This window comes from Stegostoma tigrinum, chromosome 33, assembly GCF_030684315.1.
Source record: "Stegostoma tigrinum isolate sSteTig4 chromosome 33, sSteTig4.hap1, whole genome shotgun sequence".
NCBI classification, from domain to species: Eukaryota; Metazoa; Chordata; class Chondrichthyes; order Orectolobiformes; family Stegostomatidae; genus Stegostoma; species Stegostoma tigrinum.
In genome coordinates this window covers 24,603,765-24,629,343 of record NC_081386.1, presented here as the reverse complement: position 1 = coordinate 24,629,343, position 25,579 = coordinate 24,603,765, and the positions used below count along the sequence as shown (strand labels likewise).

Below are 25,579 nucleotides of genomic sequence, written 5' to 3'. Positions count from 1 at the left end.
GGTGCATTGTAGGATAGGCTGCCCGGAGCTGGATGACTCTCTCTAGGGGCTGCCGCGCTGTACTTTGGAGTTGGTGAGGAGCTGGGCGGTGAACGGGATCTCTGGCCTGGCTATTGTACCGTGTGGATGAGGTGAGTGTGGTAGGCCCCGAGGAGAGAGTGAGGGAGTGCCCTGATAGTAGACATTCGGCTGTGGGACACATCAGCCCAGGGTCACTGTTTGGGAGCGCCAAGGACGGGAGCTGGCCTTGTATGAGCTTCTTTGATTGTCTGGTGGTTGTCCTCTTTCTGTGCAGAACGGTTAACAATTAATCTGTAAGTTTGTTTCATTAGTTTGACAGCCAAAGCCTGCATGTATCTGCCCATTTCTTCATGAATCACGTTCTCAAAGTGTTAAAATTGAAGATTGCTGCTCATTTGTAGGGATTAAAAAAGGGGTGAAGTAGTTGTAGGGTCCCTACCTCCGAGCTAGGAGGCCCGGATTCAAGCCCAGTCTGCCCCAGTGATGTTTCAGAACACATCTGAACAGGTTCATTAGAAAATATCTATATTTTCTTTTTCAAGCTTATTGACTAACTGGCAAGAGAGGTCCATGTATTTGGTGCACCATTTTTCTCATGCTCACATCAACAGAACTGGTTGCGAATATCTACCCAAAAGGCCATTCACATGCTCACTTCAGCATTCTGTAGGTAAGATTACATTTGACTTTTCTGCCAAATGTAGAGTTGTAGCACGTCAGGATCTCTTGAGCAGCAGTTAAATTCCTTTTTTTGAGAACGTATGGTGGGATTGAAAAAAGAAAAGATTAGAAAAGAATCCACTGAAAGGAAATCTGGGATTCAAATTGGGTAATCACACATAGGCTGAGAAGGTTCGCTTGGGGTGATTGGACATCATTCAAGATTATTGAAAATAAGAGTAGTAGCCACAGACCGGAAGGTGGCTAATATAGTGTTGGCTTGGGAAAAATCCTTTAAATTTGTTTAGTGTAGGAGACACAGCTATTGTTATATTCTTAATCAAACCTTTGTATCCTTAGAGGCTGCTTCTTGATATGGTAAGAAGGATTTTTAGAAGTAAAACTGCGCCATTCATACAAGCCAGGCATTGGTCTTTATATGATGTGATTCAGTGTAATGACTGTGAGAATTGACAGTACGTTGGATGTAAGGCAAAAGCAACACAATGGAATGGAAGAAATAGGTTGTTTTAAAGGATATTTTAACTTCATGCCACCACTAGTGTTGGACTTTACCCCCAGTACTCATGTATTGCACTGTTCAAAATGCTTTCTTTGGATCAGCCTGTGTTTAGGAGGACATAATTCGTAATGGTCTGTTTTTTTAAAATTTCCACTAGGTAAAGAACAAAATTTCAAACCTGCATATGTAGCAATTTATTAACTGCTGGACCATCATAAATGGTTGCAGTACAAAGGAGGCCATTGTGTCCATATTTGCAAGAGCATTTCAGCTAGTCTTATGCCTTTTTGTCCCCCCTGTAGCCTTGCAATTTTTTTTTAACAGATAGTTATCCAATGCCCTTTTGAAATTTATAGTTGAATCTGTGTCCATCATACCCTTAGATTGTACTTCCCAGATCTGAGCCACTCACCGCTTTAAAAAAAAGTTTATCTTTGGTTCTTTCGCCAGTCACTTCAAATCGATGTTCTGTGGATCTTGATCCTTTTGGATATGGGGACAGTTTGTCATCATTGTTCTGTCTCGATCACTCATGTTCTTAAACATCTCCATCAAATCTCCTCTCAACTTTCTCTAAAGGCTATAGTCCTGCTCCTGTAATCTATCCTCATTACTGCAGAGCCTCATCCCTGGAACAACACCTTTCCTGTGCCCTCTCTAATGCATCAAGCAAAAGGTAGACAAGTACTCATTGGATAAATAACAGACAATGATTCAGAGAGAATCCTGCTTATTTATATTTTCTTTCTGATATTCTGATTACTGACTAGATGACAGACTCTGCTTTTCAGTATTCCGTTTACTGGTGTAGATACAACATATGGTTCTGAAGAAGGTCGCTGGACTTGAAACGTTAATTTTGCTTCTCTTTACAGATGCTGCCAGACTTGCTGAGTTTCTCCAGCAATTTCTGTTTTTTTTTCAGATTTCCAGCATTCGCAGTTCTTTGTTTTACAAGATGTGGTGATGGCTGAGAATGGATGATGATGAACCCACCATCAAACCTCGTCGCATCGAGAATCAGAATGTTGTTTACCGCCTGGAGCGCCGGAGGATCTATTCCGGCAGGCCTGGAGCTCACTGGTACATGGTGCGTTGCCTGCATCAGAATGTGTTTCCCAACTTCACTGTGGTTAACGTAGAAAAGCCGCCGTGTTTCCTGCGTAAGTTCTCTCCTGATGGCCGCTATTTCATTGCATTTTCCCTGGACCAAACCTCATTGGAGATCTATGAATACCAGGGCTGTCAGGCAGCTGAGGACCTCCTTCAGGGCTACGATGGGGAGATCATGCTGAATGGTGCCAATGATCTGCAGTCTGTCAACATCCGCGGCAAATTGTTTGAGCGCTTCTTTGTCCTGCTGCACGTCACTAGCGTAGCGTCGAATGGGGAGCACCTGAATCGTGAGTGCAGTTTGTTTACTGATGATTGCCGGTATGTCATTGTTGGCTCTGCTGCTTATCTCCCTGAGGAGCCTCATCCTCTCTTCTTTGACGTTTACCGAAACAATGAGTCTGTTACACCAAACCCTCGCTCACCGTTAGAAGATTACTCTCTGCACATCATTGACCTGCACACAGGGAGTCTTTGTGACACGAGGACCTTTAAGTGCGACAAGGTCATTCTCTCGCACAACCAAGGGCTCTACCTGTATAAGAATATCTTGGCTATCCTCTCTGTGCAGCATCAGACCATTCATGTGTTCCAAGTTACCCCAGAAGGAACTTTCATCGATGTTCGAACCATTGGGCGCTTCTGTTATGAAGATGACCTCCTCACTGTTTCAGCCGTGTATCCTGAAGTGCAGGGTGACACGCAAAATGCCCCGTCACGCCCTTTTAAGGAGAAAACGTTGAACTCTTTAAAGCATCGGCTGCTGGTATACCTGTGGCAAAGGGCAGAGAGTGATGGAAGCGCTGCTTCTAAGCGACGTTTCTTTCAGTATTTCGACCAGTTGCAGCAGCTACGGATGTGGAAGATGCAGCTTCTGGATGAGAACCACCTCCTGATCAAGTACACAAGCGAGGATGTGGTGACCCTTCGGGTCACCGACCCCTCTCAGGTACAGACCACTGGTGAATGGTTACAGGCTTTAAGTGGTTCACTATGATGAGGCTTAATGATGGTTAGTGGAATGAAAAAGATGGTGCTACACAGGCCTTGATTGTGGTGACGGGTGGGGAAACCATGGTGCTAGCGAGTTTTAAGAAGATTTGTAGCTCAGGTTGAACTTCTGGATGTGAGTTTGCTCGCTGAGCTAGAAGATTAGTTTTCAGACGTTTCGTCACTTTTTCTTATTTGAAAAAATATACTTTATTCATAAGATGTACAAAAAATAAAACATTTATACACCTACCCAGTCATGCAAGCCGCTCCGGGTTACCCAGGGGGTACGTACACCAACTAAAGGAAAAAAACAAGCAAAGAAGGAAAAAAAACAAAGCAAAGAAAATACCCCGGCAGTCGTCACCCCGCACAGTCCCAGTTGGGGAAGGCGCCAGCTGGGCCCAGTTATCAGACGTTTCGTCACCATTCTAGGTCACATCATCAGTGAGCCTCCGACGAAGCGTTGGTGTTATGTCCCGCTTTCTATTTATCGGTTTAGGTTTCCTTGGGTTGGTGATGTCATTTCCTGTGTTAGTGATGTCATTTCGTGTTCTTTTTCTCAGGGGATGGTAGATTGATTTGGAGCCAATGTGTTTGTTGATGGAGTTCCGGTTGGAATGCCATGCCTCTAGGAATTCCCGTGCATGTCTCTGTTTGGCTTGTCCTAGGATGGATGTGCTGTCCCGATCAGAGTGGTGTCCTTCCTCATCTGTATGTAAGGATACTAGTGATAGTGGATCATGTCGTTTTGTGGCTAGTTGATGTTCATGTATCCTGGTGGCTAGCCTTCTGCCTGTTTGTCCAATGTAGTGTTTGTCACAGTTCTTGCAAGGTATTTTGTAGATGACGTTCGTTTTGCTTGTTGTCTGTATAGGGTCTTTTAAGTTCATTAGCTGCTGTTTTAGTGTGTTGGTGGGTTTGTGGGCTACCCTGACATACGGACCAAATACTGAACTACAGGAGCAACCATCCCAACACCCACAAACGAAGCTGCATTAGAACATTATTCCAATGAGCCACCACACACTGCAGCACAGAGGAACTACGAAGAGCGGAAGAAAGTCACCTATACAGCGTATTCAAAAAGAACGGGTACCCAATGAATACAGTCCGCCGATTTTCTCAGCAACAAACCAAAAGAAACAGACAAAACGGGCCCAGAAACCATAACCACTCTCCACCATAACCACTCTCCCCTACATCAAAGACATTTCCAAAATGACTGCCAGACTACTCGGACCACTTGGCATCAGGGTAGCCCACAAACCCACCAACACACTAAAACAGCAGCTAATGAACTTAAAAGACCCTATACAGACAACAAGCAAAACGAACGTCATCTACAAAATACCTTGCAAGAACTGTGACAAACACTACATTGGACAAACAGGCAGAAAGCTAGCCACCAGAATACATGAACATCAACTAGCCACAAAACGACATGACCCACTATCACTAGTATCCTTACATACAGATGAGGAAGGACACCACTTTGATTGGGACAACACATCCATCCTAGGACAAGCCAAACAGAGACACACACGAGAATTCCTAGAAGCATGGCATTCCAACCGGAACTCCATCAACAAACACATTGATTTGGAGCCAATCTACCACCCCCTGAGAAAAAGAACAGGAAATGACATCACCAACACAGGAAATGACATCACCAACCCAAGGAAACCTAAACAGATAAATAGAAAGCGCGACATAACACCAGCGCTTCATCGGAGGCTTGATGATGTTACCTAGAATGGTGACGAAACGTCTGAAAACTAACCTTCCAGCTCAGCAAGCAAACTCCCATCCGGAAACCGTGGTTTTGAGTCGTCCATTAAGGGAAAAGTCTAAAATTTGTAGGCACACTTTTATTATATATGTTTTCAGAAAAGCTGGAGTCCAGCCCCTGATATCACTGCTGGTAGTATGGGAGGTGGTTTCTGCATTGAAAGGTTGTTTTTGGAGTAACGTTGCTCAGATATTAATAAGTATATTACAAAATCTCACAGGAAGGATCCACAGATGTTTTGTTTCAACTTTTGAGGCACATCACCTGAGCCAAGTAGTACAGCTGATGCTGCAGCATGGTATGGATAGTTTGTCTCCTGCTTCAGAAATAAAAACAGTTTATTCTTGATCATGTCTTCAGAATTCTGTCAGCCTCTTTCCGTTCTCCAGCCTGCTCCATGTATAATGGAAGTATTCTCCTTGTGCATACTGAGTACTGGGGAAATGTAAGTGATTGTTAGAAATTGACTGTATTGTTTGAGTTCAACCTCGTTCCATGACTCTTGCTACGAGGTACCTCTGTGTAAGGATCAGATTGCCATTGGAGGTGAGGCCACCTGCAATTGAAAAGCCTGCTCAGTCTCCTTTTGATAATGGATACATGGGTGAGATGTCAAAAGTCATTTAAACAGTAGCCCAGCCAGAGGTAGTGCCTTTAATAAAGGTGTGGGCGAGGAAGAAATCTAGGTCACTCTTGATATTTTCTTGATCTTTCTTTATCAGTATCGCTAGGCTAATAAGTGTGAACTCCAGCCTGTTCCTGTGGGGGACTTCAGTGTGCATTATGAAGAGTGGCTCAGAAGCACTCATGGCCCACAGGCAGAAAAGTTGCAGGAAGATGTTAGCACACTGGTATACAGTCAGGAGGAAAATTGACTCCAGTCCCCATGAAGGCTCATGGCTTCAGGTTAAACATGTGCAAGGGCACCTGATGATTACCATGTATTCCCAGCTGATGAATTAATACTCCTCCATATTGAACAGTACTTGCAGGAAGTACTGAAAGTGTCAAGTGTGCAGATTGTACCCTCACTGGGGCCTTCAAGGCCTATTGCCAAGACTGGCTCATTAACACCACTGCTGACCAAACTAGTCAAGTTCTAAAGGACATAGCTGCTAGTCTGGGTCTGCAGCAAATGGTGAGGGAATCAAAAAAAGGGGGAAATACTTAACCTCAGTTTCACCACTCTGCCTCCACGGCTGCATTTTTCAGATAATGGCATTAGGTTTGCCAACCGCACAGTGCTATGGAAATTAAGTCTCATCTTCACATTAAGGTACTGTCCGTTGTGTTGTGTGGTACTCTTACCATATTAAATGAAAGAAAATTCGAACAGATCCATCAACTTCAATGGGTATCCATGAGGTGCACTTGTCCAGTAGCAGCAACAGATTATACTCTAGCACAATCTGCAACCTCCTAGTCCAACATTTTTTCCCACCCTACCATCACCATCAAGCGAGGAGATCAACCTAAGCTCAATGATGAGTGCGGGTAGGCATGCTAGGAGCAGTACCAGGTGTACCTCATAATGAGGTCGCAACCGGGTAAAGTCACAAAACAGGACTACTTCTGTGAGAAACAGGATAAGCAGCAAGTGATAGATAGAGTTTAGTGATTCCACTGCCAACAGATCACATCTAAACTCTGCAGCCCTGCCACATCCAATAACAAGTGGTGGTGGACAAGCAAACAACTCACTACAAGAGGATGCTTCACAAATATCCCCATCTTCAATGATGGAAGAATCCACCATGTCAGTGCAAAGATGAAGCTAAAGCATTTACAGCAAACCTCAGCCAGAAATGCTTTTGGAAGATCATTTTGTCCTCCATGTGAGGTTCCAGCATCATGGGTGTCGGTCTTCAGCTAATTCGATTCACTCCACGCGATGTTAAGAAATGGCCAAAGGCACTAGATACTGCAAAGATTATGGATAAAGCTATTGGAGTTTTTTTGAATATGTAATTAGTAGAATAGATGAGGGGAAGCTAATGGCATGATGTATTTGGACTTCCAGAAAGCTTTTGAAAAAGTCCAGCGAAAGAGGTTATTGTACAAAATCAAAGCATATGGGCTTGGTGCTAGTATATTTGGATGGATTGAGAATTGGCTAGCTGACAGGATACTGAGTAGGAATAAATGGGTTGTTCTTGGAGAGGAAGACAGTGACTAGTGGGGTACCTCAGTGCATGTTTGGAACTCAGCTATTCATAGTATGTATCAACGATGTGGATGATGGAATCAAGTGAAATGTTTCCAATTAGATGACACAAAACTAGGTGGAATCGTGATTGGAGGGGATAAAGTGAACAATCTGGGTTGAGATAACAAAATGTGAGGCTGGATGAACACAGCAGGCCAAGCACTTCCTTCGGGTCTAGGCCCGAAACGTCAGCTTTTGTGCTCCTGAGATGCTGCTTGGCCTGCTGTGTTCATCCAGCCTCCCATTTTGTTATCTTGGAATTCTCCAGCATCTGCAGTTCCCATTATCACTGAGTCTGTGGGTTGATTTAGCCAAGTTGAGTAAGTGGACAGATATATGGCAGGTGCAGTATACTACGTATGCGTGTGAGGTTGTACACTATGAAAAACAAAATTGCAAAATATTCTTTCAGTGGTGATAGATTGGGAAAGATTGATGTATAAGGGAACTGAGTACTGATCTTATGTACGTCATTGACAGCAAGCATGCAGATGTAGCAAATAGGAAAGCAGATAGTATGTTGGCATTCTTTGCAAGAGGGTTTGAGTACAGGAGCAAGGAAGCTTTACTGTAGATGTACAGGACCTCTGTGACATTGCATCAGGAATATTGTGTGCTTTTCTGTGACATAAGTTTCTTTACTCTTCTCAGACAGTGGTGAACCAGTGAAATTCTCTACCCTGAAAGGCTGTACAGGTTAAATCACTGAGTGTATTTAAAAAAAATGATTTTTAAACACCTAAAAATGTTTAGGGGTTATGAGGAGAGTGGGAGAATGACATTGCGACAGAGGATTGGCTGTAATCATTTTGAATAGCAAAGCAGGCACGATGGGCTGATTGAACTACTCCTGCTATTTTCTATGTTTATGTACCTAGCACAAAGGAAGTTGGCAGTCCTTCTTGGAGGTCAGCCATCTCAACTCCCAAGAATGTGCAGGAGTTTCTTAGGGTAGTGTTCCAGGCCTAGTCATCTACAGCTGCTTCATCAATGACCTTCCCTTCTTCATAAGGTCAGAAGTAGAGATATTCAGTGTCATTCACACCTCCTGAGATACTGAAGCTATCCATGTCTAAATACAGCAGGATCTAGACAATATCTGGGTTTGGAATGACAAATAAGAAGTAAAATTCAAGCTACGTAAGAACTAGGCAATTACAACCTCCAACAAGAGAGAATGCATCGATCAGCCCATGACATTCAGTGGTATGACTGTCGCTGAATACCCAACTCTTAACATCAAGAGAAGTTGCTGCAGGTCACACAGCTTCTGGGAAGAAAAATCAGAGTTAGAATTTCAATTCAGGTGACCCTTCCTCAGTTCTGAGTAAGAGTTACTGGACCTGAAAAGTAGACCTCTGATTTCTCTTCACAGATGCTGCCAGATCTGCTGACCTTTTCCAGCAACTTATGCTTTTTTGTTTCTGATTTACAGCATCTGCAGTTCTTTTGGCTTTGTTTTTATTAACATGTTGCGGTTACCATTAGCCAGAAACTGAACTGCAGTAGCCAAGTAAATACTATGGCAACACAAGCAGGTCAGAGTTGGAATACTGCAGCGAATAATCTTATCTCTTGACTCCCCAAAGTCTGTCAGCCATCTATGAAGTATAAGTCAGGAGTCGAATAGAATGCTCCCCACTTACATGGATGAACTTCAATACATTCAATGAAATTCAATACTTTCTTGACATCATCCAGGACAAAGCAGCTGTTTGGTTGGCACCGCAGCTACAAATATTAACTCCCACCACCACCAAAGTAGCAGCAGTATGTACAAGTGACAAAATCCTCTACAGAAATTCACCAAAGCTCCTTAAATAGCACCTTCCAAACCCACAACCACTGACTGATACCTGGAAGGACAAGGGTGGTTGATACTTTGGAACACCAGTACCTGCAAGTTCCCCTCCACATTGCTCAACATTCTGACTTGACAATGTGCCACTGCTGCTTTAGTGTCGCTGGGTTAAAATCGTAGAAGGCCCTTCCTTAACAGGATTGTGGGGGTTCAGAGACCAAGTCGACTGCAATGGTACAAGAAAGCAGCTCAACACCACCTGCACGTGGGGAGCAAATTCTGGCCCAATCAGCAATGCTTACATTCCATGAACTAATTTCTAAAAAATGAGATGTTCTGCTGCAACTTGGCAAAACCATGACACCACTTTTATAACCCTGACTGCTATGCCTTGAAGAAGAAGTGCTGTAGAGGTATTTGAATCCTGCCCCTTGCCAGTTCCCTGACCAAGTGTCTTGACTTGAAACTGTCGCTGTTCCGTTAGTGTCACTGGGTCATTACCCTGGAACTCTCTCCCTAACAGAACAGTGGATGTCCTTCACTACAAAGAATGGAGTGGTTCAAGAGGTTAACTCAGCACCACCTTCTCAAAGGAATTTAGGTTTGAGCAATAATTGGCTTTATTTTGCTGTGTACCTCCCGTGAAACAACTACTGGTGGGGGTGGGGGGGAGCGGGCGCTGGAAAAATGGTGTGGTAAAATCATTTGGGATCCAGGGGCAAGAAGGTGAATGTAGATTTTAAAAAAAAATTCAAGTCATTGGCAAACTGGGTTAAGCCAACATTTATGCTCATCCCTATTTACCCTTGAGATGGTGGTGGTGGTGAACTGCTTTCTTGAATTGCTACTATCCATTTGCTGTCAGTACACCCACAATGCTATTCTGTAGGGAGTTTACAGGATTTCAACTCAGGAAAGCAATATATTTCCAAGTCAGGACAGTGTGTGATTTGGAGGGGCCTTTGCAGGTGGTGGTGGTGTTCTCATGTCTTTCTAGTTTGATAGTAGTCATAGGTTTGGAAGGATATGTCCAAGTAGCCATGGTGAATTGTTGGTTCTCTGATTAGGTCAGGTTTATGCTGGGTTACCTTCTGTGTTTGATAATCTTGATTTAATGATGAAGTCTGTGGTAAATATTTAACCTCACATTTGCTCATTAGCAGATCTATTCACATTGCTCGTCTGCGTCCCTACCCTGAACTCTTGAAACCGTTGTATACGTCTGTGACTCTTACAGATTCTGTTGTAATACCATCACCGCAGAGCTGTAGTTATAAGCATGAAATCTGTCTAAATTCTAATATTAGTCTCTGTCATAACATTAAATTTGTTCATCACTCATTTCCCAAATTAATTACCCTAAAACCCTCTGCGTATAGACTCTTCCTCTGATTCCGGCTTATATGTTTACAGCTTCAACTTTATTATTGCAGTCTCTATTTTCTTTCCATCCCTAACGCTCATCTGTATATCACCTTGGGCAGGTTGGGTCCATTGGCTTTAAGGAGAAAAAGAGGTGATCTTAACTGAAATCCTGTTGAACAGGTTGTTAAAGGAAGGGTGCTTTCCCCTTTTGAGAGACACTAGAAATGGGACACAGTTTATAAATAATGGGTTTCTCTTTCAAGATGAGAATGAGAATCTATTTCTGTCTGATTTTTGAATCCCTTCCCAGAAAACAAACAGAGATAGAGAGATCCTTGACTAACAAAGCAGTCATGGTTTTCAGGGATAGGTGGGAATGTGGATTTGAGATCACAATCACAGTTGCCTTGATCTTATTGAATGGCAAAGTGAACTAGAGGTGAAACAGCCTTGTCTTCATCCTAATTTGTCTCTTTGCATTGATCACTGAACTGTGCACTACACAAATTCAAATTGATGGTCACCTGTGAACACTTTCTAGGATTTTGCTGGCGTGAAATCCTGGAAGAGGGAGATAAAAGCTGGTGGATTTTAGGAGAAATTGTTGCATTGGAAAACCAGTTCATTGAAATGGTTGCTTACAGTGAGCTGAATTGCTTCCTCCACCTCTCTTCCCCTCGCCGGCCCATTCCAGCAAGGTGGTGACTTTCCAGTTAACACGACCATCGGAGAGGAGCCTTAAGGTCTTATAAGACAATGGCAACTTTATCTTGCCTCTTCCTCCACCCCACTGCATCAGTCTGATTTCGAGTTAATGTTTCAGAGCAGGTGCTACTGAGCTGTTTTCACTCTCTGAGCAGCTGTGACAGTTCCCTCCAGACCACGTCCAGGGTTATTAATTGACTGTCTGCAAATGAGTATTGATTTGACCTCAAATTAATTTTTCTTCTTTGTCTTATTCTGCTTCTGTTCCCCACAGCCGTCATTCTTTGTTGTGTACAATATGGTGACCACCCGGGTTCTGGCTGTCTTTGAGAATACTTGTGATGAGCTTTTACAGTTATTTGAAAATTTTTGTGATCTCTATCGGAACGCTACACTGCACAGTGAGGCTGTGCAGTTTCCCTGCTCAGCATCAAGCAATAACTTTGCCAGACAAATTCAGCGAAGGTGAGTGACCCTGTTGATGCCTTATTCTATATTCCACTTTCTGTCTGTGTTTATTGACCTGAGGAAGCCTAACTGCCAGAAACATAAAGCTACGTGTTCTGAATTCACTTTAGAGAAATTTCCTGACTGCCTGTCAGTGTTTCTGAAGCGAATTCGAAGTCAACATAGAAGATGCAGAGAATAGGTCATTTGGCAATCTGCATCTGTGAAGGGAAGAAGCATGCCATTATCAGAATCTCCCCTTGCTTGTACAGTGTCTCAGCGGAGTCCACCTTGCAGAATTCACAATACAGTAGTCATGGAGATATACAGCACAGAAACAGACCCTTCAGTCCAACTCGTAGCATGAATTTAAATATGGCACAAAGTTTCTTTGATACAGTGCTGCACTGCAGCAATGCACTGATGTAAACATCACTTCTGTGTAGAAGAGGAGAAAATTGGGCAAAATGAGATTCACTGTGATAAACAAATAAGAGAATGTAGGACAGAGACACGTGTTGAGAGTTGAGGAAGTGTACTCTGCAAGATTTGTAATAGCACATATTAGTAGATTGTTACAATTTTGTCACTCATAGCTTCATTTTGTTTTGACTCTGTCCTGAAAGAAGTTGGGCACTGTTTTTCTAACCGCGTACAACTGAATGTGTTCTAGATGTTAATGCTGCATTTGGGCAGGGTTTGTATTGATAAAGCCACCACTGAGGTATTCAGCAGCTAAAGCCCTTACGGGACATGTTTCATGATTGACCGATTTCTGCCCTTTGTGAGAAGTTTAGAGTGCCAGATAGATGCATCCACGTTAGAAGTCAGTGTGGACCATCTTTGAGCTTGCTGCACTCTTTAATAAAATTAAGGGTGATTTGTTAGTGAGATACTGCTCTGTTGGGAGTACTGCACGCAGCAGGAGAGGCAGACAGTAGGGGAAGATGGATAATGTGCTGTCTCGATTAAAAGGGTGTCAAAACACCAAAGAAAAGGAAATACTGCTGGTGTCTTAGCAAGAATTCTTAGCTCAACAATAATTGCCACCTCTTTTTATGAATCTATTCCTGGAGATTTGATCACATAATAATTCATCTGTCAATATACTGCAAACTGAATGGCCTACGTTTCTTGCCAATATGTATCTTTCCTCCTTTGGGCTTTCTTTTAAATTAGAAATTGTTTCTGATAGCTTAAAGACTATCAGTTGTTCGCTGACTAGCTCCGCTTATTCTCTGTACGGCAGTTTATTGCAGATTCATGTGACATTGCAGTCTACTTCATTAGTTCATGGCTTTGCACGTTCATTGTAAAAACAACTCATTATGGACATGAGACATTGCCATGGTAACAAATCTTCAAGACATTCTCCATCTTGAGCAGTTTTATGACTTTGTGTGCTTACGTGTGCATATATAAGGTTAGAACATTCATGAATATCTTATAAATGATAAAATGCTGCGGATGCTGGAAATCTGGAACAAGCACTGAAGTGCTGGAGAAACTCAGCAGATCTGGCAGCACTTGCAATAAAACAATCCCTTGCACTTAAAAACAATTTGGTGATTGTGCATCTGCTTGAAGCTTATAGAAATAATGCGATGCGATGCAATGCAATGCAATACTGTGTTCTCATTCACTCATTAATCCTTGAGTCCTCCTTTGACTGCTTTATCTGTGGTAGTAATCAGCCTTAACAATTGGAACTGTATTTCCATCAAATTCTCAGCAGAGACTTCATATGCTTGATTTTGCTCACTTTTGCATTTTTTTTTGCTCCGTGCTCATTGTATAAATCCATAGACTGTGTCAAAGAAGAGACTGCAGCACCTGATTCCAATTGTGACCTTTATTTATAGGTTTAAAGACACTATCGTGAATGCCAAATATGGGGGACATACAGAGGCAGTGAGGCGACTCCTTGGGCAGCTGCCAATCAGTGCGCAGTCCTACAGCAGCAGTCCATACCTTGATCTCTCTTTGTTTAGCTATGATGACAAGTGGGTCTCTGTCATGGAACGGCCCAAGACTTGTGGTGATCATCCTATCAGGTAACGTAAACCATCGCTGTTGGTTTAAGGGGAGCATCTGTTCCCTGGTTAAATGTTATGTGGGCAAATGCTAATTTCAGGGTACGGTTTTAACTGTTTCAGGTCCATGAAATGTGACTTCTACATCTGGGTTCTTACTCATAAAATTTGGAGTTGAGATTATTTCAACCCATTGTGTCTGTACTATCTCTGAATGAGCCAACCACTTGATTATATTCAACTATTCTTTTCCCATGCTGTTTTACACTTTCCTTCAACTATTTCACCACCACCTTTGAAAAGGTTATGGGTCTGATTCACTGTAAGTTACCTGACTTATCAAATTCAAAGTCACAGTTTACAGCATCTGCTGACGGAAAGATAGGATGGCTTTCTCAGGCTTAAAGTGCAGAGAAGTAGCGATTGTAGCTGCTGCAGATCTGGGTCTGTCTTAGTCTGACTAGCTTCTCACTGCCTTGTTCATACTCTGGGCTGTTCGTCTACTTGACACAACAATCTCAATTGGCTACAGAGGACCTGTGTCATTAACTTTCTATTTTTAAAAAATATTTACCTATTTTTCTCTTCACCTATTCAGAGATGTTATTACACAACTCTGGAGCAGGTGGGACTTGAAACCAGGCCTCTCAGTCCAGGGGTGGGGATACTAACACAGAGCTACAAGAGGGCCCCAGACTTGACTCTGGTGGGACTTGAATACCAGCTCTTTAGAAGTCCTGTGCACTCTCCATTGCACCGCAGAGCTGTCATCTTGTTATTGGTAACTGGCCACTAATTCATACCAGTCAGCTTCACTTGAAACACCCCCTCAGCTACAGTGTGACTGCACAATAGGTATCAGATTATTTGCTTTCAAAACATGCAGCTGTTTTCTTGTGAAAATCTCTCGCTTCAAAATGGTTCTTTTCATTTCAGCCCACAGTTTTAAAGCGCACAGAAATAAAACGACACAGTCCTTCTCAGATGTAGCAGCACGCTGGCACCTCTAATTCTATGCAAGTCAGGAAGAGAAACTAGAATTTTCTGGTCTGTATAGTACAGTACAATGCTGGGTAGAACACTTTGTGATTTCTTTCTACAGCTTAGCATCCTTCTGGGGGACAGTATGCTCAACACGTTTCAGCTCCATTTATAACTGAACTCTAACTGTGATTGCAATATTTGAGGCATTGTATTGGTAGTCTGTTGCTGCTGATGTTTACAAAGAATTTTTTTTTTGTTTCCAGATTTTATGCTCGGGATTCAGGTCTGCTTAAGTTTAAAATCCAAGCGGGGCTCCTGGGACGGCCAATTAACCACACAGTGCGACGCCTAGTGGCTTTCACCTTTCATCCTTTTGAGCCATTTGCCATATCAGTGCAGAGGACTAACGCAGAATATGTTGTTAGTTTTCACATGCGGCACACGTGTGTATGATGACAGTGTGCAATCAGTAAGCAGTTGTGCTGCTTGGATTTACTGTGGACCTTCGTGGACTGTCATGAATAGATCCTAACAAACCTCAAACTACCAAAGGTGGAATTTTGAACGTTGGTCAACAGTGGTATTATCCTTGGGTTAAAGTTATATTCAGGCTTCTGATTCATCTTCGATATCTGACCTGCTACATGATCAACAGCTTTAATGCAACACTTGTCTCAGCTCAGAAAGTAAACCTTTCGTATGTGGCGTGTCTTGACTGTTATCCCTATCCCAGTGAGCCTTTTATTCATTTTTATTTTGTCATATGTTAAATGCTAAAACTATGGTATATCCAGACATTTAATTAGTTAATTCCCAGCTAGAAGATGGTGGACTTGGTGCAATAAACTCTGTTCATAGTTTTACCATTGTGGGAGGGGGGGGGAGCGGGGCAGAGGGATGGTAGTGGGGTGTTAGTGGTTGGGGCGAAGAAGTTTCATTTTTAATTGGGAATTGTAGATGAATGAGTCTTGATGGTGACCCTGAGGAGGTGAATGGGATTTGGAGAATTGGAAATAAAAATAGAATCATGCTGGAAATAGAAAGCTTTTTAGTTCAATTTGAAAAGAGGAAGTCCAGACAAATAGCCTTGTTTTGAATGCTTCCAAATATCAGGTGGTCCTCCAAAATTATGACCTACTCTTTATTTCCAGCAGTTTTGTATTTGCTCCCAGTATTTGACAAGTGAAACTGGCTATAAACTACCAGCTCTGTCAAATTTAAGGTACTGTAGTCTTCTTATTTCATCGATGTGAATTTACTGAACGAGAATTAATTTTACTTTGAAGTGTCCTTTGTACACTTCAACTCTTCAATATTTTTGGATAAGAATTACTGTATCATCAATTTCTAATTTTACAAATGAAATGACACATTGGCTTTAAATTTATTTCTTCATGTGAATGCTACATTTGGAAACACCTTTTTATGTATGAATTTGTCACATCAACTGTCAAACATTTTAGAAAATATGGCATGTTTGGTGTTCTGTTTCTTACTTCATTTATCACAGTACGCATGATGTGGAGATGCCAGTGTTGGACTGGGGTGGACAAAGTCAAAAGCCACATGACACTAGATTATAGATCAACAAGTTTATTTAAAATCATAAGCTTTTGTAGCTCTGCTCCTTTGTTAGGTAAAGAGGTGCACAGGCACAGAATATATAAGCAGAAAAACTTTGTCTGTGTCAATATACAAGATATACTATAGAAGTGGGTCAGGTACTGATGGCTTTCAATGATATCACTTATGTGGACAATGCCAGAAACTATTAGGTTAACTGTGTACTCACTTTTTAAAATTTCTCTATGAAAAACATCACTATTAACTGGTTATCTTGTTTGTCAAACATTTCTGTTGGCAGGAGCTTGTTGTGTGCAAATTGGATGTTACTATTCTTGCATTACAACAGTGACTGTACTTCAAAAATACGCTCTTGGCTGAAAAACAGTTGGTGATAATCTGAGGATATGATAGGTGCTATATAAATTGAAGCTCTTTCCACTGTAATTGGCATAGATCAACACCCCTTACTTAGAGAAGTAATGCTCGCTTAATACTGCCCCCTTATACCCATTTGAGTGAGATAATCTATTTTGTGTTGCAGTTGGGGTTCTTTTTGTTCTTTGGTCTGTGCTTATTATGAATTGGACTGACACTGTGCTCATTAACTTCTGATGTTTAGACAATCTTAATCCAGCTCCTAAATTACCCTTAATTCTTTAACTGACAGGCTAACTCACGGGTACAGGTGGCTTGTGTGGGGAAAAGAGAAAACCACAACTGTTTTTGTTCTTGCATGGAATGTGTGTATCACTGGTAATGACAGCTTAGTGGTTCCTGAGAGGATTCTTCGGAGGCCAGGTATGCGTCAACTACATGACTGTAGGTCTAGAGTAATCTGTAGGCCACACCAGCTGAGGATAGTAGTTTTATCATTGGAAAAAGGTACAGTGCTCCTCAAAATTTGGGTTTGATACCTGAATTAAAACACCAGGTATACTGTGAAAATGACTCTGCCCTAATCGGTCTACTGACGTCAATGACGCACGTCATGCTGCTTCACTTATATCTGTTCTGTTTCCTGCCAAGTCTCCATATCCTTTAACAATGACTGGGAAGGGTTCCAGCTTTAGAAAGAAAAATCAATTGATTGGAACTCAGGATACACAATAAATCACAAATCATGCAAAGACTGTAGGGTGGGGTGGGATGAAGAATGAATGGAGCATCCATATTCTATAGTGGATTTGCCTATTAAGATTGAATGAGAAAGGTCATCCTATGATCAATTACAGTAAAACAAGAAGGCAAATTACCAGTTTATCCTTTGAAGTTAGTTGTTGTTTTGGAAGTTACATGTAATGCCTACTGTTGGTTCACGAAGTGAGCATGATAACTCCTGTGATACTGATTTACATAGGTCAGGTAACCCTGATTCCAGTTCTTGTCTGGCCTGAATTTCTTGATCCTTATATATGTAATTGATCTTCCATATACGCAGCCATCCATGACCAGAAAAAGCCATTGTGATTCATGACTTTAGTTACCCATGTCCCAGGTCAATAACTCCATAGTTTTAGACCTTCACAATTGCTTGTTCCTTGTCAAAAACCAATCAGGATTCCTGTGAAAATCGCTGATGCTTTCTACTTCCGCTGAATCCAAGAACAGAATGTTTCGTGCCATTCAGCATTTTCCATATGTAGTAGTTGCTGTGCTGACCTCTTGGAAAGTTTGTACCCATTTCACATTATTGGACTCTTGAACTCCATGATAAGGCTTCCTTGAGTTTTCTTCTTCACAGTGGGTTGTGAGATGGCAAGGGTGAGAAAAAAGGGTGACTGCAGTTCTTGTGTCAGTTGAGGACTTAAGAATGGCTAAAAGTTCTGTTCTGCTGATAGGCTTAAAAGAATCCAATAATTTGAGTGATTTGAGCATTTTCTTTCCCCAGAACTCAGTGGCCAACTAATAGCTTTACCCTGGCAATGCAGAGAAGCATAATAGAAATTGTGAAAAGTATTTATTTGCTTCAAATTTGTTCTCTATTGTTGTAATAAAAAAAACAGAAATTGTCACAAAGACCCAGGATCTGGAAACAGAACAGTGAAGATAACATGTTGGCTAGAGGTTTGTCCTCCTTCCATGGGTCTGAGGTTACAGGAATTTGCACTGTTTTACTGGGAATGTTTTTGTCCTGCTGGAACTGATGCCATGATTTTATGAGTGCAGCATGTCTAGTGTCAGTGGAGGATGGAAGGAGTTTGCAATACCAGCAGTGTTAAAGTGAAAATGTGAAATTTAACAAAGCGATCATGTTTCCCAGTGAAGCCCTGGTAAGAGCCACTGCTGAAATTCAATACTGTGTTAACTTTAAATGCTACGTTGGATTACCTTCCCATTCTTATGAAGTAGTTCTTCCTGGAGATGCTGACATAAATGAGTGATAGCAGTCCTGTAATATAATTTGCCATCTTCAACATTGCCTCACTAACATTTACAGGTGGCTGCACTGGTTGTGGTGTCTATAATTGTGTGCCAGTGCTTGACATTGTGCTAGCCTGTATTGCTTAACCTGCTGCAGCTTCTGCTACATCTTAAAGCATTTTGCCCAGTGAGAAGTCCTGTACTTAAAATCGGATAGACCCCGGCCACCACCCATAATAGGATGATTTTGTGATGAATACCATCCTGGATGATGAGTGCCAAGAGCATTGCTTGTGAGACGAGCACAAACACTGGAGCAGTGATGTTGCAAATTGAAGATATGATCTCCCTCAATCCCATTTGAGCTCCCGTCATCAATCTATAGCTTAACGCTAGAATCCTTGCCTTACCCTCAAAAGTTTCACTTACCTCCCCTTGTCAGCTATGACCTCATATTAGTGAATATCAAAATCTCCCTTCCCAGCACAGTGGTAACCGCCAGCCTGCCATTCATCATCCACCTACTCATTTTAACTCCAGCAACAATAACATATCTGCTGCATGCCACTGCTATGCAGTCATGAATCTGCAAGCACGTATTCCTCAATTGCAGGGAACTTAATTTGAAAGCTGCACTTCACTTTGGTGAAAGTCTTTTAGATTAACGTAGATGCATGAAGAAGGGCCTCCCAATGCTTGCTGCGAGTAAGCTCGATCAGCTACTAAGTCTGCGAGACTGTAATCACTTCGTTTCAGCTTATACTCAGGAAGCTAATTTTTGCCTCCTGTACACTTAAACTTCTGCCCGTAATGCTTCCTGGTCCTGGGAGTAGCTCAAGATTCTTCCCTACTCTAATCTTCAAAGTTTGACAATTAAACAAATTCTGTTTTGTTACTGTGAATCCCTTTGAAGTAAAAATTACAATTAGCAAATTATCAAATTTCATACAAAAGGGGAGGACATTGGTCATTTAACTCACAAAGCCTGTCTTTGTGTTAGCTCTTCAACTGGAGGTATCTAGTCAAATATCCATTTATAACGGCAGGAGAGAAATCCATTGTTAGAAACAGGAGACCGTTCATTAAGATGCTTCTGGACGTCTTCTAACACATAAAGGTGACTAAATCCCCAAGAAGAGGTCAGGTACATCCCAGAACTCTGCAGGAAGCTAGAGAATTGATTGCTGGGCCCCTTGCTAAGATACTTACATCATTGATAGCCAAGAGTGAGGTGCTGAAAGATTGTAAGGTGGCTAATGTGCCGTTATTTACGAAAGGTGTTAAGGAAGAGCCAAGGCAGTATAGACCAGTGAGCTTGATTTCAGTGGTGGATAAGTTGTTGGAGGGAATTCTGAGGGACAGGATGTACATGTATTTGAAAAGGCAAGGACTGATTAGGGATGGTCAACATGGCTTTGTGAATGGGAAATTGTGTCTCACTAACTTGATTGAGTTTATTTCAGTAAGGTGTTTGACAGGGTTCTGCATGGTAGACAACTTAGCAAGGTTGGATCATATGGGATCCAGGGAGAGCTAATTTGGATATAAAATTGGCTTGAACTTAGCCAGAGGGTGGTGGTGGACAGTTGATTTTCGGACTGGAAACCTGTGATCAGTGCTGAGTCTCTGCTTTTTGTCATTTATATAAATGATTTGTGTGTGAAAGAGAAGGAATGGTTTGTAAGTTTGCAGATGACACCAAAATTGATGTTGTAGTGGACAGTGAAGAAAATTTAGCTCAAGGTACAAACAGGCTTTGATCACTTGGGTCAGTGGGCTGAGGAGTGGCAGATGGAGTATAATTTAGATAAATGTGAGGTGTTGCATTTTGTTAAGGAAAATCAGGGTAGGACATTTACACTGGATGGTAGGGCCCTGAGGAATGTTGCCGAACAAAGAGACCTTGGGGTGCACGTTCATAGTTCCTTGAAGTGGAGTCACAGGGAGACAGGCTCGTGAAGGAGTTTGGTGCATTTGCCTTTATTGGTCAGTGTGTTGAGTATAGGAGTTGGGACATCATGTTGCAGCTATACAGGACGTTGGTTAGGCCACTTTTTCAGTATTGCATTCAATTCTGATCTCCCTGCCCTAGGATGGTATGAGTTAGGGAAAGGCTGAATAGGCTGTGGCTATTTTTCCTGCAGCGTTGGAAGCTGAAGTGTGTCCTCGTACAGATTCTAAATCTGCTGATTACATTTTAACTTTCCTTTTTTTCCCCCTTTGTCTCATGCCTGCACACACATACATATGCGCACACACAGTGGAAAAAAAACACCGGGTGTACAAATAACTTTATTAACACCTCACCACCAGGAAAATCACCCCTGTGACCAAAGAATCAGTACCAAGCAGAGCCCCTGTAGGGGCAGTACCTATGTGAAAGAAAAAGGGAGGGGGCGGGTACGGATCACATCAAAATAAAGTTTGTGGGTAAATTAAAGCACTCCCTACTCACAATACACTTTGCCCATGACTCCCAAAGGCATCGAGAGTGCCAGTGCACAGCGTGTGCTGCTACTCCAGGGACACCCTGGGGCAGACCTAACTATGGAAGAGGGATAGGCAGTCATTCCTAATGACCTCCTCCATCGTCTGCTGCTGGGATCTATTAACGACCAGTTTGGCCAGGCCCAGAAGCAGACCCTTGAGGAGATCCTCTGGCCTGCCTGCTCCTCTCCACACCGTGTCCAAAGATCAGGGGCAGAGGGCTGAAGTGCTAGCAATGCACAAAAGAAGTTTCTTGAAAAGGGAGTGCAAGTGCCCACACCTAATTTACACATGAGCCACAGATTCCACAGCTCACAAAACAGTCATTCAGGCTGGGAGTCTGTGAACCACCGCAATCTACAGTTACATGGGACTGCTGTGTGAAATACCTGCATCCCAGCTCCCTGAGGGAAAGTGGGAAGAATCTTCTGGTTATATTGATGCTTTCCTGATTGGAGGTTGTTAACCTGGGCCAGTCAAGGATCTCATAGCCAACAGATCCAGCTGGTTACAATCACTATATCCCTGTCCCCAAGTCCGCTTACGCAGGCCTGGTCCTTCTGTTGTAACTTGTGACCTTTTCACCCCAGGTCAGGTTCCTGTGACTTGGACTCTGACATGGGCAGTGCGTACTGGATCCTAGCCCGCCTCTTGTGTCCAGAGCATCTTGAGGGAATTTCATCCTGTTCTTCCAACGGAAACAGCATTGAGGCCTCATCCGTTTTGCACTCTGAGGTTTCCTTGACACAAGAGAGTGGTGAGAGCCTATGGTTTCTATCAGGCCTTCTGGCTGTTCCAAGGGGCCAGGTATGTTTTGCTCTTGCCCCATTTGCAAGGTAACAGCTTTCAGTTGATCCACATGTTTGTTCCAGACTGTATCACCTACCCAAACTTTGTAAGTGATGTGACCATGTATCAACCTTACCTTGTACCCATACAGGGTCGTTCCCATGGATCCAGCACGTAACTTTGTCCCCTGAATTAAATTGTCCTCTCACTTAGAGGAGGTATATGGCTAGCATTAGCTTTCCTGCTGCTGTTCCAACCTCCCTCCCCAGGTCTGGAAATATCGAGTTTGACTTGGTGTGGAGTCTCCTCCCCGTCAGCAACTCTGCTGGAGCTATTTCTGTTATTGGTTTCACTAGGACAGGATCTTCTTATGTTCACAGTGGAATATTGTCAGCAGTGACTGGAAGAACGTCCATGAAGTTTAAAACCAAAATGGATTCTTCCATGGAAGGCACTACTAGCGGACTATCTGCCAGTACGAGGCAGCTCATGCTGTACACACTGAGAATAAAATCCAACACTGAATTCTACCAGAAGCTATGGGCCGCATTGTCTTGTCTTCCTTCACTAGCCCCCACAGGGGTATGTGATCTGTTACTCTGACAAATTTCTGTCCATGAAGGTACTGGTGGAACTTCCTCACACCAGAGAGGACTACCAAACCTTTCTTCTCTAACTGGACACATCTGCATTCGGCATCAGCCAAAGTCCGGGAAGCATACGCTATCAGGCGTTCCTCTCTGTTGGGCTACTGATGGCCAATACTACCCCGATACTGTATGGGGATACATTGCATGTCAGCACTACCTCTCACTTTAGATTGTAGTGGGCCAACACCTTAGATGACAATAGCTGCTTTCTCACTTCCCTCAAGGCTACTTCATGGCTACACGGCTATTTCCAAGGCTGAATGAATTTTCTGTCATAATTCACTAACCCAAAGAAAGGCCTAAGCTCCTGTGCAGACGTGGGAGCCAGGACTCCTTTGATCACCCTCACTTTCTCTTCTAACAGATGTAACCTGGTTTTGTTGACTCTGTAGGTCACTTGAGACACCTGGAATACACATTTTTCCCTTTTAAGGCAAATGCTTGCCTCAGAGAAATGTTTAAGTGCTATGACCGAGTTCTTCAAGTACTTTTAATTGGTCTTCCCTGTTATTAGTACATCATCCACATAAAGGGTAATCTGGTGTAGCCCTTGTAAGATGTTCTCCATTGTCCACTGGAAAGGGTACAAGTTAATGATACCCGAAATGGTACTCCTGGGTATTTCACTAGGACCTCACTGAGATAGCCATTTTCTAACTCAATAATGTTGAACCTATCCAAGTGAATCATTTGTCACCAATTCTGCTCCAACAGGCTTGGGCCCAAGCTTTTTACTACCATCAGTGGTAACCGCACCAACTGCTTCTCTTAGGAGACTGGAACCGAAGTTGTACTGTTAATCTGCAATGGTTTTCCAGTGTATGTTCTCAGTCTGGATGAGTTCTTGCGCAAAGTTAAGGGTAGGATTCCTGAGCGAATTTTGTTAAAGACAGCTTCTGTAACTGCAGATACAGCTGTGCCAGTATGGACCTCTGTGGGAACTGGGTGACTGTTTACCTTGACATTAATCTTAATTGGTTCTCATTTGGATGTTGCTAAGTAATTTATTTGTTCCAAACCATACGTATGGGAACTTCTGACTGTGTGCAATCTCCTGGGTACTGGCCTACAAGTTTTCTTACTCAAGTCAGGCCTTGTAGGAATCCTTTGCCCTCTCGAATCTACATAACAGCAGCAACTATAATGGTTTGCTGGCCCAGATCTTAAAGAACTTTTTAGCCACTCGGCTAAGGATTGGCTTTGTTGTGACGTTCTGCTGTGGGCTGGCTTGGGCCCCTCTACTCAGAATATACCTTGCAGGAGGGTCTGCAATTGCCTATGCTCGAGTGGTGTTCTCCAAGCTTAGTTAGACTGGTAGGAGTGTCCACATCCATTGGGATACCCTGTAGCTCCCATGTTCCACTTGCTGCATTTTCTCATGACAGAGCCAGTTGTAGTGCCTTTTTGAAGTCCATTTGGGCTTCAGCTAGTAGGCACGTCTGCATGGTTACATTGTCAATCCACATGCCAAATGGTTTCTCAGCATCTCGTTCGGGGTTAACCCAAAATCACATGCCTCTCAACCTTGTCTGAAATTCCAGTAGACATTCCCCTCGTTCTCTAGCAGTCAAATAAAACTGATAGCGTTTCAGAATGAAAGGAGGTTTGGGGCCAATAATATTCCTTAACCAAATCCATCAAATCTTGGAAGGTTTTAGTGTCTGGTGCCTCTGGGAATGTTAAGCGCCTCATAACCCAAAATGCTGCAGTATTTGAATGCTTGAAGTATTACTTGTTGCTTTTCGTCTGCCCCAATGCCATTTGCCTGGGAAAAAAGTGTGTTCTTTCCACATACCAGGCCCAGTCTTTGACAGCAGGATCAAACAAGTCAAGCTTCCCAAATAAAGGCATGATGCCAGAAACTTCTACCTCAACTCCAAGATGACTGTTGCAAGCGAACGTTCTTCAGGCACATCCTGTTTTCTCCTGTCGCCACTGTAATAACTGCACAGAGGCCTGTATCTCTTCACTGAGTCACACTTTAATTACTTGTACACAGTACACTGGCTGTGACCAGTCAGCTAGGAGGATGTCCCCTGAAGTGGGGAGACTCTAAATTTCCTGTTTATATTTTTTTTTCTTTTTTTTTCAAAAATTGAGCTCCCTCCTCCACAGTACACTGCCTGTGGCCAGCCAACTCAGAATCAGTCTTCAATGGAGGAGATTCTAATCTCTTGGTTATTTCAATCAGCCAGGGTTTTCCTGATTAGCTCAGGTTAACAACACTAAGTTCCCTCATTGTTTAAAGTGTTGTGCCAGGTTGGGAGGGGTCAGAGAGGAAGAAATTCTTAATGGTCCCCGCTGGAAAATTGCTTGGAAACTGATGGAGCACCAGATTGGACTTGGATATGATGCTATCTATAAATTCATAACCTAAGGATGATTCATTTAAGCTCATACTTTAGTAATAGCCAACTACATGGATTGTACCTATGGAGCAAATTTCCCACACAATTTAGTATTAGAGTTTGTGCAAATAAATCAGAGAAATTGAAGGAAAACAAAACTAACAGAGCATAGTTGGTCCATCAAGGAAAACCACCAATACTGGAAATCTGAAATAGTAGCATATTCACTTAAAAATTTGTGGTACTCGTTTGTGAAATGGGAACTATAAGTACATTAAAAGCTCATTGAGCATAAAACACTTCTTTTAGTGGGTGCACCAGCTGTAAAACTAAAAACAGCTCTGCAGTTTCAAGCACCAGGCACTCAAGTACTGTCTGCATAACAAGAGCTGAATGGTACTTTAATTATAAAGGAATAGACTGGGTGAAAAGCTCTAAGTGCACTTTGTCGTCTAAGTAAATTGATCCTCACCCTTCTTTTCTTTCCCTTTTACAGGCAAGTACATGTTCTGAGGGGCTCCAGGATATAAAATACACAGAGGAAAGAGAATGAGTTCAAAATTCTGGCTACTAAACCACTGATTGACTGCAAAGTTTACAATGTTTCAAAAATGGTGCTAATTATGTAGACATGATGCTAAATGAAAAATGCATTGTATAAACACCAAACATAATGATTGCTGTGGTATTGTTCTTCAGAACCTAATATTTGAAATATTTCTGCAGAATTAAAAGTGC

At 42.5% G+C, this 25,579-nt stretch overlaps 1 protein-coding gene across 7 annotated transcripts; it reads left to right on the top strand.

Annotated features, from left to right (window-relative positions):
• Positions 1-20: 20 nt before the first annotated feature.
• Positions 21-25,520, top strand: det1 (DET1 partner of COP1 E3 ubiquitin ligase). 7 transcript variants are annotated; one of them, XR_009442900.1, is made up of 7 exons: positions 21-131; positions 564-691; positions 2,080-3,266; positions 11,451-11,641; positions 13,486-13,677; positions 14,904-15,372; positions 25,338-25,520. XR_009442900.1 is itself a non-coding variant. In XM_048562703.2 (6 exons), the coding sequence occupies exons 3-6, from the start codon at positions 2,181-2,183 to the stop codon at positions 15,091-15,093; spliced, it is 1,659 nt and encodes a 552-aa protein (XP_048418660.1). In that variant the 5' UTR covers positions 21-131; positions 564-687; positions 2,130-2,180; the 3' UTR covers positions 15,094-18,590. The 7 variants fall into 7 exon arrangements, 5 of the variants coding, with proteins under 5 accessions (XP_048418660.1, XP_048418659.1, XP_059495301.1 ...); XR_009442899.1 differs by having other exon boundaries at positions 14,904-15,862; XM_048562703.2 differs by lacking the exon at positions 25,338-25,520 and having other exon boundaries at positions 564-687; positions 2,130-3,266; positions 14,904-18,590.
• Positions 25,521-25,579: the final 59 nt, after the last annotated feature.

Excerpts from the sequence above, each read along its gene's own strand:
- det1 (XM_048562703.2), top strand. The coding sequence starts at position 2,181 with ATGGATGATGATGAACCCACCATCAAACCTCGTCGCATCGAGAATCAG. Across the intron at positions 11,642-13,485 it reads GCCAGACAAATTCAGCGAAG|GTTTAAAGACACTATCGTGA; the intron begins GTGAGTGACCCT and ends CTTTATTTATAG. Across the intron at positions 13,678-14,903 it reads TGTGGTGATCATCCTATCAG|ATTTTATGCTCGGGATTCAG; the intron begins GTAACGTAAACC and ends TTTTGTTTCCAG.